We start from the raw sequence: 23,496 nt of genomic DNA, 5'->3' as shown, positions 1-23,496 counted from the left end.
TAAGAACTGGCAAAGCAGCAGGTTTTTCAAGCCCAGCTAAAGGATTTCTGCATTACCTGCACCAACCACTGGCACTTGACTTACAGCAGCCAGCCATACCATGCCACGCTAAAGCAACATTCCAACAAGCAACTACGACCATTACCTTCAAACAAGCACTGCTGGGGTCTAACAGATATTTTATGAGCAAGTTAGAAAAGGCTGAAGCTCTTGAAAATGCCTTTTCCATTTTTAAAAACAGTGCTGGCAATGGCTCATATTCCTCAAAGCTGAACTCACAGGTTAAGATACTCCCTTGAAGTAGGCACCTCTGCAAATCAACTCAGGAATTACTGTGTAAAGCTCAGAGCTCATGGCAATGCAGCTGGTACAGGGAAGATGCTACCTTGGTCTCTGGGCCTCCTACTACTCATCTCTAATGGCTTTGATAAATACTTGAAACAACCTGAAGACTTTACTCTCAGTCTCTCAACTTCTATCAGCTTCCCAAAAAGCAGGTAAACTTAAAGCTATAGTCTTTGCTAAGTGGTGGCAATACTAACTCATGAATTCAATTTCTACATAGCAGTTCCAACTGGCTCCTCCATAAGGCAAAACAGACAAATCAGATAATGTCATTCAGCTTTTCAGCTTTGTTTACACATAATATATACTGACCTTGAAGTTGGGAGAGAAATATCTGTTGGCTTTGTCTTTATTTGCTTTGTCTAGATCGTTTTTTGTTAATGTAAGGATTAAATATTCCTTATCATTATCTGAGCGCTCTGTACTGAAAATACCATCAAGTTCCTGATCTGCAACTAGACTTCCATTTTCTACTTTGTCTGAATTTTCATCCAGTCCTATGAAGAATGTATTTACCCAAAAGTGAAACATTTTGTCCTGGGGGAGGAAGAACAGAAAGAACAACATTGCTTTAGTATTCACTAGTGACACATCAATTAGACTAATATCATCATCTGGTCAAAAACAAATTGGTCATATCAGACAAAACTTGTTTGGACAACAGTACATCATGGGTTACATTGCATGAAAGACGTTTTCACCAATTCGCCTAGGTAACACGCAAAAATCTACATTAATCAAACTCGATTGTAACCAATTACGCTTTCCGAAGCCACTCCTTATAAAATGTTGGGTTTAAAACAAATCATGCCTACAAAAAAAAAAGCAAATGACAATAACTTAAACAAATGTTAGATTTGTAATCCCAAGGCATAAAGGTACTTTTTTTTGCTCATACCTTGCTAAGCAGTAGCCAAACCCAACAGACAATGTGGGTGAACCAGCTTAGGTGAGTAATATTTATCAACAGAGAACATCCTCTCCCGTAGCTTCCTGCATTAATGGAACACTTTATTTTTATACAGAAATAGTTGTAATGGCCAAAACCACCCTACAAATACAGGACTCCTATCATAATGGACTCATTACTGCTTTATGGAGATGGTTTTACCAGTCACATGTTTGCTGACTGGTACTAAGAAGTCAGACTTTGGAAGTGTCTGCTGTCCTTCTACTCAGCAGGAGGTTTTTAATGAGAAGATGGGGTACTGACAGTTTTGAATAAATTCAACTTAAGCAGAATTTGACAGATGACCAACAACAGCTGGAAAGGTATAAGTTAGATTATCCACTACAACACTGCATACCTGTACAAACAGGTAAAAATATAAACCTATCAATGATGTTAAAAATTCACTGGAGAACCAGCTGGTACCAGCCAGTATATTAGAGGCACATCATTATGACTAGCAGGGTCGTTGTGAGTGTTATCTCCATATGTGCTACCAAACAAGCAACAACGTTTTGCTCTTGGCTAGACAATCCCCAAATACGGTATGCCCATCAAGTTCACCTCTAAACCCTCAGCTAAATGGCCCCGTAGAATGCACTGAATGCTCATTTTAATTCTCCATCACTTGCCATACTTTCATCAGTCAAGCGCTGGTGTTTCCAAAATCAACTACCATTAGCAGGTTGGTCCCGATTAGCACATTAAGCACTTCATCTGAAACTAAGCCACATGTACTTCCTCTTTACAAATGAAACCACCTATTTAGCTGTGATTTGAGTTTTCAGGCAAAAGATCCAAAATGGAAACAGCCAATCTTCCCACAATAGTCAGTACAATGGCATTTCTATTAAAGCTGCAGGGGTGACAAAGCTAGCACATACCAGCATCTAACACTCACTGATATGATACAGTACCAGAAGACAAACCAGCTCCTCCTGAGCTAGTTTACATTACTTTAGAATTAGAACTCTCTGCTAAACCAATTTCTTACTTGAAAATCCAGGTCCTGCCCCATCCTCCTAGCTATTCATCTCTGCTGGTAAGTGGCAGGGGGAATCAGAGGTGGAACAGAAGTGGGTCTAGTGGGCATCGTATGAGCACGCCTTCCTGCTGAAGGCAATTGGGCACCAGCAAATTTTCCTGGGCCCATGAGAAAGGGGCAGGGAAGAGCTGGAGTACTGCTTAATTTCTTTATTTCTTCTTCCTCGCAGATTAGCAAAAACATGTAAGAACACAAGTACTGGGAATTCGGAAGTGCTTGATGAAACAACTTCAACCTGCCTTCTCTATGTAAGGTCAGTACACCAATTTTCCACACTGTAGGTGAAGCATACAGAAACACTTCCAACTTGTGTGAATTTCTGTAAGCACCTAAGAGACCCCCAACCTGTAAGGAAGTGCAATAGCAAAGACAAAAGATAAATAATTCAGTCAGAAACACTTCTGGTATTAAAAGATCATCCACTTCAATACATGCCTCTCCAGTACCTTTGGGAATCAGGTTAACCTATCAAATTAACATACATAATTACAGTTGTCTTGGGAGACTAATAGATGTTTGCCACTGCCACCAAGTCCCTTCAAGCCATCACAACTATGAAGAAACCTTGCTGGAGCATGTCCACGTAAGGCAGCAGTCAGTAGGTTCTTGCCCGGCCCAAACTGCTCACACACTTAGCACCCTCTTCTCCACTAACACTGCCTCAGAAACGGTCTTAAAAATGCCCACCCCAGGATCTGGTATCAGAGGATGAACAACCTGGGCAAGAGGATTTATTTCTTCTGTACTGCTCCAATGAGTCATCACCCTGCCTGCTGATGTCCCATGAAGAAAATGGCAGCAGGTAAAATCCACATGAAGACATCTTCACAGTAACCTGGTCCAGGTTCCTCCTACACCCAGATGATTCTTCCCTCAAAAGATACATAGTCCTCCAAGGAGACGAGATAGCTACTCCTGCCTAACCGAAAGACCAGTTCAGGTGAAAACAGAAACAACTAATAGCATCAGCTTTCCAGCTACAGAACAGGAAGGATCTGGAGTCCAGCTGCCATCTGCGATGAACAGCAGGAAAAGGCAAGTCTGGCCTGATATTACCAGCATCTAACAGCTCCATAAGCAGGGAGATATACCACCTGCAGCCTCACCACTGGTGAAGACACCGTCCTTCCAGTGAGGATTTAGAGAAAGGGCATTAACACCCCATGACCACAGCTAAGGGAGATCCCACCTCTAGTAGCTGTGGTGATGGTACTACTATGCTTCATCCTTCCTCAGGACCACAATGCAGAAGCAGCAATGCACTTTGGTGCTGGTCCTCACTGCCACCCCTGGCACCTCCAGTGAGGCCAGCAGAGGAGAGGACAAAGCTCATGAACATGCTGCAGCAGATGGATGGAAAATGGCTTATACCAACAGTGCTGAAGCAGCTTTGCAGGAAAGCAGTGCCAAAGCAAACAAGGCCACTGGATGTAAACAATGCCAACAGAAGCAGAAGGCATGGTCTTGTCATGCCTCACCTTAAACTTCATCAAGTGGCACAGAACCAAGGAGTACCAAGAAGAACTTGGCACTTAAGGGCCTGCCTGAACAATAAACTGCAGAGACTCAGCTTTACTGATAAGAGCCTGGAGAAGACAAGACGGATTACAAACTCCTCAGTAGACATCTTTTAATCTGTTTTCCCTGGGATAAATCTGTAGAGGTCTTCAGGGACTCAAGCTAAACAATACAGCTTGGCTAAGCTGGTCATTTATCCTTTTATCTTCCTCCAGCTTTTTAAAGCATCGAGTTATTTTCCTTCCTTTCCCACTACACTAATTAGCTTAAATTAAGTTCATGGGTACTGGAACATGGCATGGCCACTCAAATTGAGGGAAGACTTGGTCATGTTTTTTGGAATACATTTTTAAGGCTGATAATTGTGTCACTGCTTTCAATGACAAACAAAACTCATTATTCAAAGTCAGGATTCAGCCAGCTTCAGCTAAAGCATCAGGCTCCAAAATATTTCATGGGAGACAACAAAGAAAGTTGATATAATATGGGCCAAAGATAGGAACTTCAAAGATCAAGGCATGAACTGAACTTGTACTTTATAGAACAAATCAGAATACCACACCAAGTGCTCAAAGGAACACAATTTAACAAATGGGCTTCTGAAAACAAGTATTAGCTAGAGGCTTTTTTGAATGTGTTTTGCTTCACTTCCACTTACATCACAGGCATCTGCCTTAAAAAACCTGCAGATGTGTTTCTTTCCATTACCAAATCATATAATAAAATCTACAGTGCAGTATCAGACACGCGAGACAGAAGCGGATTTAATCACACTATTTTGACATACAATGCTTATCCCTACCCTGTACAGTTTTTCAGTTCTCTGACAGAAAAATACACCTCACTCTAGAGCTGATACCTGCCTCTAACTGCAGACTGAGATCCAAATCCAAGATCATTTAAGCCATCAGCTAGGAGTTCCCATATCCTCCTGAGAGTTTAATTTTGCAGAGATATCTACAGGCACTTATAATCACTTTGCAACACCAGCTAGGAAGTTTGGAGATGCTATCCATCAATCAGAAAACGAAAATCATGTTTCGACCTGTTCAATGCTGGCCTCACAGCCTTCCCATAGTCATGGGATGGAATTTCTTGTACCATTTTCAGATCAACAGTTCAAGTCTTCTGACATGTCCATCCTTCAGCGTTTGCTAAACAGCAATCACCCGAAGTCCTCTTGAGCTGTGTAGCAGAACTTCACATCTATACAGACTCAAGAGACAAAATGTCATACCCAAAAGCTCGAACAATGCTGTCAGCCATGCCTACATTAAAGTTTGGGTATAAAGCAGCAGGGCTACTTCCAAAAACCCCCACACCATTTCCCTCTCATCTATACTGGGAGGACTCTTGAAAAAAGGCTCCTTTACCCCCAGGCTCTTCAGGCAGGAAGATTACGAGATCCGTATTATTTTTAAACACTCTCATGGAGCCAAGTGATATAAGGACACTCAAATACTTTAAGATTATCATGTCAACATCAATAACTGGAAGAAAAATGCTTCACACAGATACATGGAAGCAAACCTGGAGAGACTACAGCAGCAGTCTGAGATGGAAGAACAGCCAAGCTGCAAGTCAGAGAAACAAAATTAATGCTCAAAACCCACCCCACCCCCCACCCCCCAAATTACTAACTTCTATTCATCAGAAATTCATATATAAGTACTCTGGAGCCTCAAGCCATTCTGTTCTCATATGGGCATGTACTTCATTCTTGTAAGGAAGTAGCTACATCATACTGAAGAAATGGTCCAAGAATAAAGTAAACAAACATTATTAAGCAAGAAAAGACCAAGAGTTATGGACTTCCTAACTGATGCCAGATGGCACAGATTATGGAAGAGCTGAAACAGGGTAACTTTTTCAAAGCAGTCACCCTCTTACCAACATCTCACCAGTACAAATAATCCTTTGGCTGAGGTTAGCTCTTGCTGGCCACTGAATTTGCTTCAATTAAGTTTTGCCATTAAAAAAACAGGACACTGACTACTACTTCAAATTCCACATTAAGCACCTAGTGTTGCAGTGTCAACAAAGTCACGTAGTCATCCAAGTTTGCTTTCTTTCACGCACAATACTTTTAACCAAGACAACCTTGATCAAATTGAAAAGGACCCTCCATACTAGAGAGCTCTGCAGATAATGCTACTGTTCTTCAGAGGATTAAGAAACATGAAAGCAAGTACAGGTGAGTAAGACTGGAGCACTTCAGCTGAGATCAGTGGTATCAAACACCAAACCAGGCGCAGCAGGAGGACACAGAGATGAGACATGATCCATTCTGGGCCTCAGGCTGGAGCATGGCTAAGACTCACACTTTTACCGTTATTAGATTTTTTATTAGGTTGAAATGCAGACTGGCAGATATGTGATGCCTTTAAGTACATGCAAGAAAACTTGTCAGGGGGCTACCTATAAATCTGCTAACAGAAAACCTTGGAAGAGCAAGAACCAGTGTCACGCAACAGACCTGTAATTCCAGCTTTCATAAACATGCATGAATAAAACAGAACCTCTGAAAGATAACATCCTGCTACTCCTAATTATGCTGTTCTTCATTAATTAGGTGATCATCTCCGAAATGTGGTAAGTCTCCACAGTGGAAGGCCCTCTCTTTTGGGGTTTTGAGTAAAAACTCCATAAAGTCAGTTTATCTAGAAAAGGAACAAGCACAGATGTGAAACATTTTGTCGTGTTTTCAGCTGGGATGGAGTTAATTATCTTCTTAGGAGCTAGTACAGTGCTGTGTTTTGGCTTTGATGTGAGACTTTTCCATTTCTCAGGCCTTATTAGCAAAAACGGTGGAGGGGCGCAAGGAACTGGGAGGGGACACAGCCAAGGCAGCCAACACAAACTAGCCAAAGAGGTATTCCATACCATGGGACATCACGCCTGGTACATATACCTGGGGGGTTGGCCAGGGTGTGCAGATTGTTGCTCAGGGACTGGCTGGGCATCCGTCAGTGGGTGGTGAGCAGTTGCATTGTTCACCACGTTTCTTTCTTCCTTTCCCTCTGGATTTTATTCTTTCCCATCCTCTCTTCACTATAACTTACTGTCATCATTGTTATTGTTCTTTCATTTTTATTATATTTCAATTATTAAATTGTTCTTACATCAACCCTCGAGTTTTACATTCCTTTCCAATTCTCCTCTCCATCCCTCTGGGTGAGGGGGGAGTGAATGAGTGGCTGCATGGTAGTTAGTTACCAGCTAGGGTTAAACCACGACACACTTGTACAGAGAAGTATGTTCAACCTTGTGCCAAGGTAGGTTTTCTGCCACAGATATTCACCTTTGCCCTATTTCCATCTTAACCCACTTTATACAAAAAATGTCAGAAGGACCATGTGGAAGGATCTCCTCTAGTGGCAAAGCATATGTCAGAGATGCAGCATTTCACTAATTCTTTATATGAAGACCTCATCAGCAGTTTCATAGAACAGATTAACATGCCTACACCCAAGACTACCCACAGACCCAGTCCAATATGCTCTCAGTTTGTGTCTGCATTTACAGTAGAGCTAACAGAGGTGGTCTTCATAGAAGTAACACTATAAACCTACTTTCTTTTGGCCTCCATTCTTACGCAAGGGTGATGACAATTAGACACTACATTCAACAGATCTTTCAGGCAGATTATCAAGGTAGTTTCTTTACAAAAGACTTCCTTCTGGTGAAGGGAGAGTTACTATCTCTCAGAAAAGCTTGCTGATGTGAAAAGAGCTTTCACCATCTCAGCATTTCTCAGCCCTAACAGTCTCAAAACATTCAGAAAAGGAGCACCTCTGCACTATCTGTAATACACAGAACCTGAGTAGTTAGGGTACTTGATAAGAACAGACAAAAAAAAAATCAACCAGCTACTCAGAAACTACAGAAATTCTTAAGAAATGAAATCATGACTGATATAACACTCTGAAATGAAACTACAGCATAGTAACACGTTTGCTGCATTTCTGCAGACAATTACACGCACTCTCGAAGACTGAATTTAGACTATAGAAATTTTATTGGGTAACGAGGAGCTCTAGCTTATACTGTCACTGGACCTCAGTGCTCTCTATAGAGATAAAATGAATAGAGCAGTTCATTCCTGATGCTACAGGGTCAAGATCCAGCATCTGAGCTGCACTCACATTTCAAGGGCTTACTCAGGAAGGGGCAGTGCAGCACAATGCTTCCTACAAAGTCCTTTCGCAACCATGTGTTACTGTGTTATGGTAAAGAAACAACAAAAATCACAGTTAAGACAGGACACAGGCCAGATAAAACAGGACCTTGTCTCAAATGTTTGGGTTTTGTTTCATCTCCTCCCTGCATCCCTCACATCTAGCCCACAGTACTTATCTGGGTACTCCTTTAAAAGTTCATTCTCAAAACTGGCTCCAGTGCATTGCAGTTTTATACGTCAATAATTTTAATTTTGACTTAAAGTAGAATTTCTACTACTTATAAAACGCTGTGTTTTACAGTTCTCCATATTGCATACAGCCACGCGGACAAACTAAAACACCTCTTTAAACAGGCAGAAGAAGGAAATATTCCCATTAAGAAACTGCTTAAAAACTTTTGCAGTCATCAGCACATAAACAACACAACATTTCCAGCTAGTGATATTACACCATTAAACTAGTTAACAATACCCTGTAACTGAACAAGCCCACAAAATAGTGTGCATGTGTATTTACACACACCTAGTAGGTACAGCCTGTGTGCACAGTTACAAGAGACTTAATCACTTAGGTTTGTCTCCCAATCCACTCAAGTATTTTCTTATTTTTATGCTTTGCCTGAACACAGAATTTGCTCAATTAATGTTCTTTAGTTTTTTAAAAAACGTTAAATAATGAACAACTACTCATAAATAATTTCAAGTAGTAAGTACAGAGGTAGCCTTTAATCAACGTGGTCTCATCCTCATCTTTCACTTTGGTAGATGCGAGCTAGTTTCACAAGCACCAGAATTAACAAAGCCCAGTGATGAGGCATCAGTCTTTAAAAACTCACTGACTTTGGTGTCAAAATAAGTTCTAGATTCATTTTTTCTACATTTGAGACACTGATAAAATTTTCAGTTGAGTGAATTCTCTGAACGTCTTATGTCAAGGCATTACAGCTGGGAACTGAGAGATGGCTGAATAGCTTGCAGAGATACTTCTACAAAGTGTGTAGGAACTCAATTATCTCAGAAACTCAACCATATTTGACAGATGGGTAGAAATCAGCCAACAGCACACAGGCAGGATCTTCTGTGCTTGTTCAAACCTTAGGAAAATTTAGTGAAGAAAACAGCTGGAGTTAACTTGCTCAGTATGCAAATCTATTTTTAGAATGAGAATATTTCTTCCTCAATTAGATTACTCACTACTACCCAAAAGACTGCAATACATATGCAGTATAATTTTTATCCAACCTTTGTACTTAATCTCACCAACTCTCAAAATATCCAGCTTTCATTCTGTGGTAGATTCTCTCCTTGGGAAAAGTGGACATCAAAGAATTAAATACTGTGATTACCCATCACTGAAGAATAACCAACATCCCAGCCCTGCATTAGGATTGGCTTGACAACTTTTTCCAGAAAAGCAAGAAAACCAACCTTTTTCAACATCTTGTTCTGTTTGTGGAAAAATTCCACTTTGATATCACCGCATACCGGCAAAGGTTGAGGGAATTCAAAGTACATATACTTGTCTTCACGTCTTGAGGGTCCTGAAGGGGAGGTGAATATCTTTACCTTTAGCTGGTATACCACAAACTGAGGATCTGAGGACACAAACAGAGCATCACTTCGTAAGAAATGCCTTAAAGTGTTAGAAAGCACAATATTAGTATCAAAATCACAATCATGAGCTACAATACTTTGTAAGTTAATAAATATCTATTAACAGTTAAGCACTGCAGAACATCCAACTTTGCTAGATGTTACTGGAAACAACGTAACAGATTTCTGTCCTTTGTAGCAATACTCTCAAGCAACCACAGGGTTCTTCGAAACTTGTAGTTTCTTTTTAATATAGTAAGAAACAACTACATCAAGTGACAACTTCTTGACTTTTCCTTGCATATTGCCTCTCATTGCCAAATTGTATGGATGTAACTGGTTTATTCTCTCGTGTTGTATTTGAATTGCAGAATGGGCAGTCATGTCAGCACAAACTGATTTCTACTCTTACACAAACAGAACTGTTATACAAACAAAACCAAGGACAAAATCTAACACTAACACACAAACCAACCACTACTGACGACTATATAGACACAGACCGTAAGTCTGTACTGTAAATCACCATCACCAAGAAAGTGCCAGCCATGTCATACCTTTCCAAGTTAAATCTGCAGGGGTAACAGCTGAAATTATGTTTTTTTGGTGCAGCCTAAGCAGATTTTCTTGGAAATTGCCGGACACCAGCATGAAAGCCAGAAATACTAAATACAACTTAAACGAATAAGATTTTCTGCATTTGCTCCAGACTTCTCTGTTAGTATCAGATGCAGGCTGCTCTCTAGACTAATACACATCGAACCATACCCTGCTGTAGAATGCATAGCCACCCAGAAACCACCCCTGCAGAGCTGTGGAAGTTCCTACCAAGCATATCCACACTATCTTGCTGAATGGCCTAGCTATAAAACTGCTACTTATCTCCCTAAAATCGTCAGAGCCATGAAATCCTGTCATCCCTTTGTTTGCCCAAGAGGCACAACTCTACTTGTCAGTAACTTTAAAACAGAAGGAAGATACAAGGAAGTCAGTTTAAAATTTATTATGTGTTGGTAAAATGACTACAATTGTAGTAGATAACACAACTAAAGTAGTAACACAGACCATTGGTTTCACATTCTGAAATATCACTGAAAACTCCAGAGACTTAAAATATTACAGTACACAAAGATGCTGAAGTTGATAACCAAGATAGTTACTCAGGTGCTTATCAAATCTTTTGTTTATCCCAGTATCCTACTATGAAAATGGCATGCTGATAGCCTGGTGCGGACAAACAAGTTAATGCTCACATAAGCAATTCATACTTGCAGCTTGATTTCACAAGTATAGTGCAGTGTACCCAAAACATTAAAGAAGGTAGTAATTATATTAATTGCTGAAATCTGTAACCTCCACACCTCCACCCTAGAGGCAGAGTTTTTTTGGCAGAGGCTCCACCTTTCCTCCTCCTCCTGTAAATACAGCTAGCCTAACAAGTTGCTTGATTGTTTTTCATGTGCATTACATGTTCAGGTACTGTTTTACAATATTAATAGTGCAATTTTTATCAAAGCCACAGGAGGCACTGCAATTAATTACACATTGCAGTAATGCCCATAGCAAAACCATTATAGACTTTTTCCACTAACAAAAAATGAAAACACTAGGCAGTTACTGCCCTGTAATGCAGCCCACAGAAGGACAGAAGTGAATTTCTATTTATACCTCAGAGTTTCAAGGAATCTGCTGTTCCTTACTAACACAATGTGTATCAACAAACCAGATTATTTGTTTACAGGTTTATTAATACTTTATAAGCCTCCATATAAAGAAAACTTCCAGAATTAGTTAGGTATTTACCCAGTTGAACTGATTTATTCTTTTTTAAACATCATGGGAAGAATGATGTTGCTGCATTTGAAGCCAACACACCATTAAGCAAGTGTTTTTCAGCAATTCATGTTTCCCAGAAGTTGCTACATAAAGAAAAAAAAGGCTTTTTTTATGAAATAAGGAGCAAAACCCCAAATACATATATGGCATCACTTATCTTCAAACCAGCTCAATGCTTCCCAGTTTAAAACTGTGGTGAGACAACTATGAGTCCTTCACAGACCTCAACGTAATACACCTGGGAGGATGCCAGCAATAGACCACGCTAACCCAGCAGATTTTGGAACATGAAGTGTTTAAGTATGATCTTCTCTATCAAGATGTGCAGCTTTTCGTGTCATGTAACAGAATGGTAGCCGTCACATAACCAAACCAAGTTCAGAGGCTGATGTGTTTCCTTACAAGAGCTAACGGAGGTTAAAGGGGTTGCTGAGTACTTACTGCAAGTTCCGCTGCTGAACATGGGAATTGTTTCAAACATCATCTTGTGAAACAGCAGTGCCACTGGTCTGTAATCAAGGTGATTCTTTAACAGGTAGCTATAGTAGTACACATAGCGTCTCTGACTGGGAATTGTTACTCCCTAAACAGAGGGAAAACAAACATCAAAAACCATCAAGACCATTTATTAGCATCACTAATACAGGTCCTGCCCATTACCTCCGAGTATAACTAAAAAGCAAAAAAACCCATGAATGAAAAGGTAGCTGTAGCACCTGGAATAAACCATTGTGATTTAAGCTGAGTATACCTCTGCAGCAGCTACACTGGAGACGGGCAGACAAAGTAAAGCATATAAGCAGGCTGTATCTAGAAAGCAGGCGAGTGATGCGCTTCTCTCTACACTGCACAGAAACCCATCCATGTGGGTATTCAATACAGTAACTCATGCCAACCCTCAACAACTTCTTCATTATGGACTATTCTGGGCACCTTAGGGACAAGCAAAGACATAATCCACCTCCAAACCAAAGGACTGCCTCTGCACACATTCTCCTTTTCTCTAGACACGTGTCCACATCTCTTGCACTTGTCCTGCAGAGCATTTAAAAGGAAGCTGTCTGCACACATTATCCAACACCAAGCAATTAATTACCGACCAGTACCCAGCACAGAAGCAGGACACTGGTTTTCCAGTTACTTTAGTATGTATCTCCAAACATCCATCTCAAGCAATGAGGCAAAAAAATGCAGATTTTTTCCATATCTTAAAGACAAACACCTCAAACACACTGAGGTTCATTTAAAAAACTGTTTCATGCTGCTGCCTTTTTTTGGGGGGGGCAGGGGCGGGGGGGGGGGGGGGGCACGCATCAGATGTTAAGCAGGAGGCACCTTGAACATACTCTAATTTTTAAGCACCAATACAGGAGTTACATTTCAACAGCAGTTTAAGTCAAATGATTCTAATCCTGTTTGTCAGTATCATTGTACTCAAGACTGACACTACCTTCTACTAAAAAAATGCCCTTCTGAACGGTTTTCACAAAAACAAAAGTAGAAAGTTTCATTAATATAGGCTCAATAGCCCAGACTGTTAAATGAAGCATTTCTCAGTTGAATTATAACTGAAGTAAACACTTGCTTTGAACAAAGAACACTTTTATTACTGATTTTAAATCAACTTAAATTTCAAGGAAGGAAACAGTTTTAAAGCTCTTATAGCTAATATTTCCAAGCAAAAGGGATAGAAATGAGAAATAATTTCATTTCCTAGAAAACACATTACACAGCTTATAACAACCCACAGTACTTGCAACACATCAGTAAGTAAACTTCCATATTAAAACTAAATGGGACATTGCAATAAACTGGAGATAAGAGGTTTTCATGTAAGAATCTATGATCATTTTGGTCACAAAACCTACAGCACAGCATTGCTATAAACAGTTTTAATACCTGCTTCACCTTAAAACAGCTATAAGCTGAAAGTGCCAGAGTAGTTTTAATTTAGTAAGCACCTGTTCTGCACACATGAAAATATTCACTTTCTGCAATTATTTTTTTAAAAAAAATGTTGGTAATTATGTCTCCCTAACACTTCAGTTGTTTCTAAATCACACAAAAGACTTTCCCCTACAGCACTTTTACAATGACTTTCTTAAGTAACCTTCTACAATGACCACGTTTTTTGTTTAGATGTCATCCCAATAGTTAACCAGACCCACTTCTTAAGCCGGCTTTGAAGTTTGCCTTCCTGGGATCTGAGCATCATGACTGAGAAAATCCCAGCTTCAGAGAAAACCATCAGTAATTTACCAATGCTGCCAATCAGAAGAAAACTATGCAGGTAAGGAAAAAACAAATCCTTCTCTGCTCATAGCTTCTTCATGCCATAAAGCATGCACCCTACAGAGAAACACGCCTTACCAGGACAGCCAGAGCTTTGACAAGAATGAAGGGAAGACAGTCACTTTTGTGGCTATATAAAGTGATAGTCAATCTCAAAGCAAAACCAGTTCTCAGCCAGGAGGGCAGTTTTATCCCCTCCAGCCAGAGATTTTTTTCTCCCTGGAGACATAGCCTTTACCCTGAGAACCTAAGAACCAGCCACACTGAAACAGAACAGAAAGTTCTCAATTTTCCAAAGGTCTGATTTCAAAGCACAACATTTTCATAACAAGCTAATATTCCAAGAGGTAAAATCAACCCCCACTTACTTTTACTCAAGAAGAGTAAAGAAAAGGGAAGTAGTTTAAGTATTTTCTCCTCAAGCACCTTACAGTTCCCATCTATCCCCACCATCATTTTTTAAATGGACAATAGATAACTTCTCTAGTCCCTATCCCAGAGTTTTACAGGGTACTGCGGAGCTGTGTAGAGATCACCAAAGATATCAGGTACTGCTCCTGGTTCTCCTCAATGTAGCACAGGCAGGATTATGAAGAACAAGCATTTTTGGAAGCAATATTCCCACATGCACTTTAATAACATGCCCTACTGTGAGAGTAATGTTGAAGCTGCAGCCTCAGACTAGGCTTAGGGCATCAGGTTTAGCTGAGGTTGCCACCCGAGTATGTCGAACAAACGGGCATCACAACTGATCAGCTCTGACACATCAGACACTAGATATCAACCCTGCTCAGCGTCATTCTGAGACTTCCTCGCACAAAATAATTGGTTTCTATTTCCTGTTCAGTTACACCACTATTAGGAGCTGTTCCTAAAAATACAATGGTATAACAGTCAAAAAACACTCCTGAATAGATCATTTCCAGCTCAGGCACTTGAATAGTTGTTCCCAGCTGATACCTATCTGTTGATTAGATTGCTTCCTTCCAAGTCTAATCATCACCATAAAACCCTTCAAGGCAGAAGCAGGAATAAAGACCTCTCCAGCTGCAGAAAGGTAAGTTGTCAGTCTTTGTCATCACAACAGTATTTCTGTGTCCATCTTAAGGAAAAAACAGGTGCTAAGCTAAACATTTCAAACAGTGGCAGCAGCAGCTTTTTTAGAAGACTTTTTTGGGGGTTTACTTCTCCCCTACCTCAGTAAACAAGCTGGACAATTACAGTTCCTTATCCAACTTCAGCAAACAGTTGGTCTCCCTTGGTTCAAAGAGAAAACAGAAATCAGTCCTGTTCTACTGCCACTGTGGTGACTGATAGACACAACTGTTTAGCCAATACTTTCTAATCTTTATCATTCCTTCCTTCTGAAAAAGTCATCCCGTCACATCCGTCCCCATCCCCCACCCACCCCCTGCTATGATGAGTTACAGAAGTCAAAAGAAGGCAGCTTGGTGGCAGGGGGGAGACAACAACCAACCAAAACCCAACAGTTTTTGGTCATAGACAGACTTGTAGACTCAGTTGTGCTGTGCCTTATTCCCCACTACCTTTCCCAGGACAACAGTACACTAACAGAGTATCTAGCAACTGTCAGCTGCAACTACAACTCTCACTTAATGTTGCAAAGGCCTCCATGAAGCTTCTTCCAGCAGGCACTTGGGAAAGGCTTGCTACAGAAGTACTTGAGGTTGTTCTCTTGACCAATTAGTCATACTTCCTCTTGCAATCAGACTCACACTTCCTGCCGGCACGGACTAAGCCCTCTCAAGAATCAGTTTGCTATGCATATTCATGGCAACAACAATTTTAGCTACACTATTCTGAGCAGCTATACACAAAATGCACACCTTGTGCTTGCTTTAAATGAAGAAAATATGGTACCTAATTAAAGCCAATTTTCCTTCATCATACACGTGTTGGTCCAGCAACAACAACAAAAAAAAAGGCACTTTCCTGTCCCTAGGTGCAAACAGCTCTTTTGATGCCTCATTTACTTTGAGTTCAGGAAGTCAGTTATATAAAGGTTTGGTGAAGTGTCAAATCAGAGAGCAGCACTTGACATATAAGACTGAAATACAGACCACGAGGGAAGAAAACGCTCCTAGAACTTGCATTGACATACCTGTCTATAAACACTACTTTAAGGATTATGCGAATCACATGCTGCCCACTGTCCACATAAAGATAACCATGCTCAAGTGAAGCTGGGGTGTGTGTGTGTATGTGGAAATCAACTCTTCCAGCAAAGACATGAAAACCAAAACAAAGTTGCTGGTTACAGACAATATTTACAGTGAAGCTAAACAAGGCTCTCACTATTCCTGTTTACTAAGCTCTCCCTTAACTCAAACATGCCAGAGTACCACTGGGGTACTGATGAACACCTAACTGACCTTACCCTCAACACACTAACATGCAGAACTACTACCCTTTTTTTACAAAAGGGAAACAGCTACAACATGCTTCACCACAGATTTGTTAAATCAAATTTTGTAGTTTTCACTGTATTTTATCCAGCTCTTTAGATAATCTTTATCAGTAGAAGTAATCTACACTGTTTATTCATCACACAGCTCATTCCTATTCACTATCATTCACTCTTACCAAAAGCCACAACTTTTTGATGGGAAACCCCGACAATGTCTCCATTCCAGTACTACACCACAACTACCTTCTCAGTAGTACATGCAATAACAGCTCCGTCTTGTAAAAGAGAGCAAACTAAATAGTTATTTGCTCCTTCCAATGAATGAACAGCCAAATTCTAAAATTCTGTATGTGACACTTGGCTCTCACAAGCCCTCAAACATGAAGCTCTGCTTACTATAGGTCTACACACTGTGAAATTAATACTTTATGCAAATATTACAGGGATAGAGAGGAGTCTGTACTTGAGTAGGTTCAAACTGCCCTGCTGGGATGATCCGCTGGGCTGCTCTTCCACCATACACAAGGAAATGACGGAAGATGAGCAGGAAAGCTTGCTGAAGTGACCCTGTAAGTCACACATTATAATTGGAGAGGCTTTCAAGTAAGGAGGTTCAATGCCCATTAACAAGGCATAACCATGCCAGAAAGGTCCAACATACAGTACTACTAAGTCTGTCTGTACCACTAACAAGGTCTTAACAGAAAGCTCTTGTAGCCATGACCATTTATCTGAAATGAGATCCTCCCATTTCTCCTCAGGAGAAGTAGAAGAAACTCAATGGCAGCCCTTCATGAAGCAGGCTCTGAGGTAGCCAATGTCTGGGCTTAACTACCCTTTTATTGAAAAGGGGCATCCAAAAACAGACTCTTCCAGTAGGGATATTCAACTGTAATATGCACTATAATGACTACATATCTCCAAACACCACCACAGAAGTTAAGAGAACCTGAGGAGATGAACAACTCATCCATTCAGGCAAAACAAGCTGGAATAATCCTCTTATTTGGGCTGAAAATGCTGAATGAGAAAGTTCACTCATCAACCGCCCATTTGATGAGACACACAGCAGAATGTTATTTAAAAAGCTATTTAAAATAAACTGTCCAGATCTTCTTGAACAGGACACGAAAAAACCAGACTGTTTTAGTGTTGCAACTAACTGCTACTGCTGCTTAGGTAAGCTTTTTCATTGATAACAGCTGCACTGATCCAATAATGTTAAAGCTAAATCAAATCAGATATCACAACTGATGGAAATTATTTCTTCAAGAGCTTGACTATTCAAATTGAACTTGAGCAGGAAAAGCATAAGTATACAGGTAGAACAGAAAAGAGCTCACCTTCTTGTCTCTGGTCCTTACTTCCCCATAGAAATCTAGGGCTTCTTGAGCCTTTAAAAACTTGCCTCGATGCAACAAATATGCACATATCATTACACCAGTTCGTCCCTTTCCAGCTTTACAGTGGATTGCTGCAACATGATTGTCATCTTCACTTAGCCATTGGTCAAGATCTTCACAAAAAGGTTTGATAAGCTCTAGCTGTGGTGGGTTATGGTCTTCAAAAGGGTACTGTGCAACTGCAATGAGAAGTAGTCATTTATCAAAATCTCAAAAGGAAATTACAGCAAGCTCAACTAGACAGATCAACTTTGTGGCACGCATGCAAACAATTAACTTTCTAAATACACCCCCCTGTCTTACATATAGATACATAATTTTTTTATTCCAATATTATTCAGCAATGTACTGCATATTATATGCATTGCAGGCACTCCTCTAGTAATACATAAGCAAGCATCCTGCTACATGAAGAGAATTTCACCGCACTATTGAGTTGCACAGACTCCACCATCCTACAGGATGAATTTTCTAGAACTTAAGAGAGCTTTAGCACAAAATAGAACCTTGTGAAAACCCATTACTCCAGCAATAATTAGACTACCTGCTGAGAGAAAACAGGGCCAGACCTCAGTCACTGATCAGACAACAGGAATTTTGGAAAAATTCTGGGCACATTTGAGTCTATGGTAGGGATAAACTCTCAGAATTTGCTCAAAACAAATTTTCTGGGTTTTTGTTTTTGAAACAAAAGCCTGCAATTTCCCCATTAAAAAATGGTAATTGAAAAAGAAATCTCATGTAAGGCACTTGCAATACTTCAGGGTTTTAAAGTCAAACCACTGAACAAAGTTGCCCCTTTTCTTATACAGATATATATATATATGCAGACAAACACTTTTTTTCCATCTAGAGATGGAAAGAATTTCAAGCAAGCATGCAGGAAATGAAAGAAAACTCAAAAGAGCAAAAAATAAGCAGTAAGCAGAGATAAGCACTCAACCCCAAACCTCTAACACCTCAGATAAGATGACAGACAATGCCACGCTAACTGGCAGAATTACATAAGGCTGTATTAATTTCATCAGGAGAACAGCACTTTATGAAGTGCGCCTCAATTCTTGATCAACAGACTTGGGATCTTATAAATACAACCCTGGTTCACTTAAAAATTCCCAGCTAGAAACACCATTTCCTTTTCTGGTCTAAAAATGAATACATTTCATTTTTTGGCTAGTGTTTGTACTCGTTTCATAAGTACTACTCTCATCACACATGCAAAACTCCTTTTGATGAATCCCCAAGGACTTAAAGAGCAGAAGTGAGGGATGAAGTTATGGAACTGCTAAATTGTGCAGCACAAATCCAAAGCCTTTCGGCAGGATCCGCAAGGACAGTTTATTCACTCAGAGTACAGACCGCCCACTTAATCTCCCAGAAGACCAAATAGGGAAACCTGATAAAAGTGAATAAACTTTGCTAAAGAAGCAGCAAAGGCTAACGAACATGAGCACACACTAATAAATTCTTCCACGTGGAAGATCCAAACACTCCCCAAATGATCATTTTATGTGAACTTACAGAGATGTCACTTTTTGCAGCAGATGTAAATGGAAGGAGAAGTTTATGTAGAAACCCCTAAGAAGCTGTTAGGAGATGCCGCAAGTTTGTCCATACAACTCTGAGTCTATCTTAACTACATCCAGTAAGGTTCCAGTGAAAAGGAGAGACAAAGTAGTCCTGAAAGAACAGCCTGAAAAATCCCAGCTAGAAACAGCATGTTGAAGATGCTCTCCAAGATCTGGGACCAAAGGCAAACCTTGCAGTATTTTCTTCAAAGATAGAATGAGGAGCAGATTAAATGGGTGCCCTGCGATGGTGCAGAGGGATTATGAATCAGAAAGCAACCTCAGGAAACATAAAGCTGCGCAATCTTGAATGGGTCCTTGAAAGGGTGTAGATCCTCCATGGATTTTTGGTTCCTAACACTGGAGCACACAGTATGGAGAACAGTTCTGATTACTCTCTCCAAGCTCCTAGACATTGCAAGAAAAATCCCATAGCACATAAAGGAGAAGAAAAAAAACCAAACAAAAACCAAAGAGGAAAGCCTGTGGCAAAGCAGAAGACAATTTCCAGCATCGAAGTACTTCAGAAACTGCAAAAACCCCAGACAGAAAGCTAGCATGCAAAGATGAAGAGCTTTCAACATTTGATTTTGATGCAAGAGCATTCAAGTTGAATAATGAACTACTATGGTGTTTCATGCTAAGTGTACAAATTAGAAGTTCCCTCTGAAATTAATTTACTTCAGAAGATTTTTAGAGTAGAAATGTTTCTCGTCTGCAAAGGGATGTTTGGAGTCACCGATCTGGTTATCTAAGGTAAATAATTCAGGGATGAAAAGAAAAAATGCAACATGTAGCTCCCTGTAACAGTCATCTTCTGCAGAAGAGCTATGAAAGGTGCTGTCACAAACAACATTTTGGGCTGGGATTGACAGTTAAGGGATCTGAGCATCCCCGAAATAAAAAGCATAAATTAAAGCAAGCACATGTTCTGGACATATTAGAAACACGTCCCTTTTCATTTATGTCTTTTCTCCTCTTACCCCAAGTATTGCTCAAGCAGATCTTAAAATACTTTTTTTCTGGCTTGTATGTATTGAGTGAGGTTTCAGGACACTGTCATTCAACATCGTAAGAGCAAATCAGAAGCGAAGATGACTTCAACATGACAATTTCAGTCCTTCTATATTCAGACATTAAAGCAGCCAATTACATTTTGGTCACGTTCTAAACAACCCCTTTACAACTAGAAGGATGGTTTAAAACAACAATAAAAAAAAAAGAAGTTGAGCCCTTGCCATGATGTAGTATTAGCCAGTAAGGCTGAGATTTATTATCTCCTGCAATTGTGCACACACAAGTATTGCTTATCTACCCAATCATTCTGAAGTACTGCATGAAGAGGAACTACAAGCTTTACTACCATGCACAGAGATGTTCCTCTGCACAAAGAATAAAGGTAAATCCATATTTATTTATTACCCGGGGAGTTATTACTGACAAAACAGGCACATCAGTTTCCACCCACCAAGGCTCTGATCAAAAGGAGCCCCTAAAAGTTTCCCTGCTGGTTCTGGTAGTGTCTAAGAACCAACTCATCTCAAGAGGCATCACATAGGAATTAAATCTTTTATTTCCTTTTTTTAAACCAAGTGAAGTTTTGTTCCAGATCTTCAAAAAGCTAGTTTATATGAATAGTGACAGTGGCTTAAGCGTTCTCCATTTTTATTCTAAGTGATGCTTCTGCATAAAAATCAGTCTTCCTTACACTTCACATCTAAATTTTACAGAAAGTTTACAAACTGAATTGAACAGAAACTTCTATATAACCCATTCTGCAAAAACTTGCAACCGTAGACTTGATTGCCTCATTAGACCTTGATCTAGTTAACTGTGACGAACGTACTTTTTTGAAAGCATCAAGAATATAGCAAGTTTCTTCAATGACTCAAAGCAATCTGACATCATTCCTTGTGCCCAAATCCCCTACATTACTATTCACCAGCTCCTCTTTGTACCTTCATTCAGAAACACTGAAGTTTAAAGAGGAGAACACATATTAGACAGTAAAAACGTACCTCTGCAATTAAATTTGGCGGTGTCATAATGTCTTTCAGCACATCTAAAAAAGAAAAATATATAAGAGTTCAAGACAAGTCTGAGACACTCCCAACATCTGTCACACCTTGGAACATACAAATCAACATATGGGAAAATCATACATACCCATCATCTTTATCGTTTAAAACTACAGCTACAAGTTACATCCAGAAAAGCTGTCTTCTTGCAAATGTATGAAGTTGCTCACTAAAATATCAGTTATTTTACTGAAAAACTGCCGTATGGTAATTGTAGTCCATCAGTATGTTTTTAGGCAGTGAGAGTCTCAGTGTATCACATTACTTGTGTGAATGCATCCATTATTACTTTTTAATACTGTATTAACAACTCTAGCCACATGAGCAGCTTTATGATCCCACACAAACACGTGAAGAGTATACAGCTATGACATTCATCCAACTCACTCGGAACTCAAAACACATGTCAAGACACCTCAACAACAACATGGGTACTAGGGGTGATGGGGATCACACAAGGACATTTCAAGGACCCTTAGACAGTGCAACCCAAGCAAGCGTTCTTCGTCCAATTACAGGACCACAAGACCACCACAGGCAACTGGAAGCACCACCAAGTATTACAGTGCAGATCACTTGTATCAAGCAGATATTGTGATACTTCTCTTCAACTTGGCATTTGTTCTTGAAATTTGGTGAACTCTGGAAAAAAAACCCCACCAAAATGCCAATCACCTAGTTTTCCCCTCACAGACCCTGGAAAATAGCACATTTCTGAAGACTCTGGAGCTGCATCTATGTCTATCTCACCACTCTAAGAGACCCACTCTAGCTAGCCAGTAGCACAGCAAACCAAGACTGAATTAGTCTTGGAGGATGACTTGCCTAGAGACAAACATCAGCGACCAGATATAAACAATCCAATCAGTAGGGCTCTAATACAGCCAAAGTGGCATGCTCCAAGGAAACAAGCTAGACCAGATATTGGGGGTAAGGGGAAAGAAGGCATGAAGTGGATGCCCTCCATAATTTTCCTTGGAGTTGCTCTCTGCAGGTAAAATGATGCACCCCTACATAACAGAAGCAAAAATGCAGTTCAGAAACGAAAACAAGAACAATCTTGCCTCAGAACAACAGGACTCCAGGTTGAGACAGTGATTGACAGTCATTTCAGTAGACAAAACACATGTAGATTTTCTGTTCTGATTAGAACCTGTACTCTTGATAGGGTTCAGATACCAACACCAGTTTCAGGACTGGTATGAATTTGTATTTCTTTAATAGGCATGTTATGACTGCCGCCTTAGGAGCCACATGGAGCATACCTGACACTTTCAGACATGCAAACTTTGAGGCTCCTACTTGTATGACTGTTGCACATAACTGGAGCCTCACATGCTTCATTGAGCTTTGTTCACGAGACTTGTACACCAGGGACAGGCAGGTCTGCTGGGGTTGCACACGCACTCAGCACTTCCCTTTCTCTGAATTCCAGAGCCTTCTCAACTCTAGCCTCTGCCAGGGAAAAGTCTGGCAGTTTTCAGAGCTCTGATCACATTGCTGATACTTTCTCTAGGTCAGAAGTGAAACAGTGCAGGTTAAGCTGGCTGATGGGACTCAAAAAATCATTATCTGCACCCGAACCTTTGAGAAAAAAAATGTTAGACACAGTATGTACACCCAAGATGGGGTCACCATGCCTGGAGCAGCCATCAGTCATGCTGGGCAAAGCCTGTTATAAGCTAGTCAGCATCTGGACTTCGGAAGTTGAGTCTGCTAGGAAGCAAAGCAGTTAGCACAAAGCATCTTATTCACCGAAGTCTCCTTCTTCCTTTTAAAGAAACACCCAGTTTAAAGGTGTATCAAGAGATGAAAGTGTTCAAAACATCTTAAAAAGTCACCTATGGGCAAAAAAACCTTCAAATTTTTAAGCTTCAGAGTGTCAAGTAGAATACCATAAGGGATAGAAAATAGTTTTGTTGACACCAAGGATAGAAACTGAGCACAGAACATAGCCATGTCACTCCTTATGCCCTCTTACAGGAGCTGTACACAGCAAATGCAGAGCTCCAGACACGGCTGTACAAAATACACCCTCATTTCATTACATGAAACACTTATCTGCAGCAGAGATCCCACTGACACACACTTTGGGGGATGCTTCCATTGCCTAACATTTAAAATACATTTGTTTTTCCTTAAACACCGTTAGACTTGTAATACGGTCAGATTGCCAGATGAAACCCGAACAGGGTTTTTTTGGATTTTGGGGGTGGGGAGTGAGCTGGCATCGTTCTTTTAATCCTCCTTATGATTAAAGC

The 23,496-nt window shown here is 40.2% G+C and overlaps 1 protein-coding gene across 3 annotated transcripts in view; it reads right to left on the bottom strand.

The window, feature by feature from the left end:
• Positions 1–23,496, bottom strand: part of PTEN (phosphatase and tensin homolog) — a 49,782-nt gene that overhangs the window by 3,719 nt on the left and 22,567 nt on the right. The window contains exons 1-6 of one of the 3 annotated variants that reach the window (XM_037399078.1): positions 21,176–21,215; positions 20,141–20,280; positions 17,530–17,768; positions 11,908–12,049; positions 9,466–9,632; positions 658–882 (exon numbers count right to left, since the gene is read on the bottom strand). In XM_037399078.1, the coding sequence (XP_037254975.1) occupies positions 658–882; positions 9,466–9,632; positions 11,908–12,049; positions 17,530–17,622 (627 nt within the window). In that variant the 5' untranslated portion in view covers positions 17,623–17,768; positions 20,141–20,280; positions 21,176–21,215. Of the gene's footprint in view, positions 1–657; positions 883–1,243; positions 1,339–9,465; positions 9,633–11,907; positions 12,050–17,529; positions 17,769–20,140; positions 20,281–21,175; positions 21,220–23,496 lie in introns of those variants that run through there. The other 2 variants (XM_037399077.1, XM_037399079.1) reach the window with 2 other exon arrangements.

Source organism: Falco rusticolus, chromosome 9 (assembly GCF_015220075.1).
Source record: "Falco rusticolus isolate bFalRus1 chromosome 9, bFalRus1.pri, whole genome shotgun sequence".
In the NCBI taxonomy this organism is placed as follows: Eukaryota; Metazoa; Chordata; class Aves; order Falconiformes; family Falconidae; genus Falco; species Falco rusticolus.
This window is presented reverse-complemented; position numbering and strand designations above follow the sequence as displayed.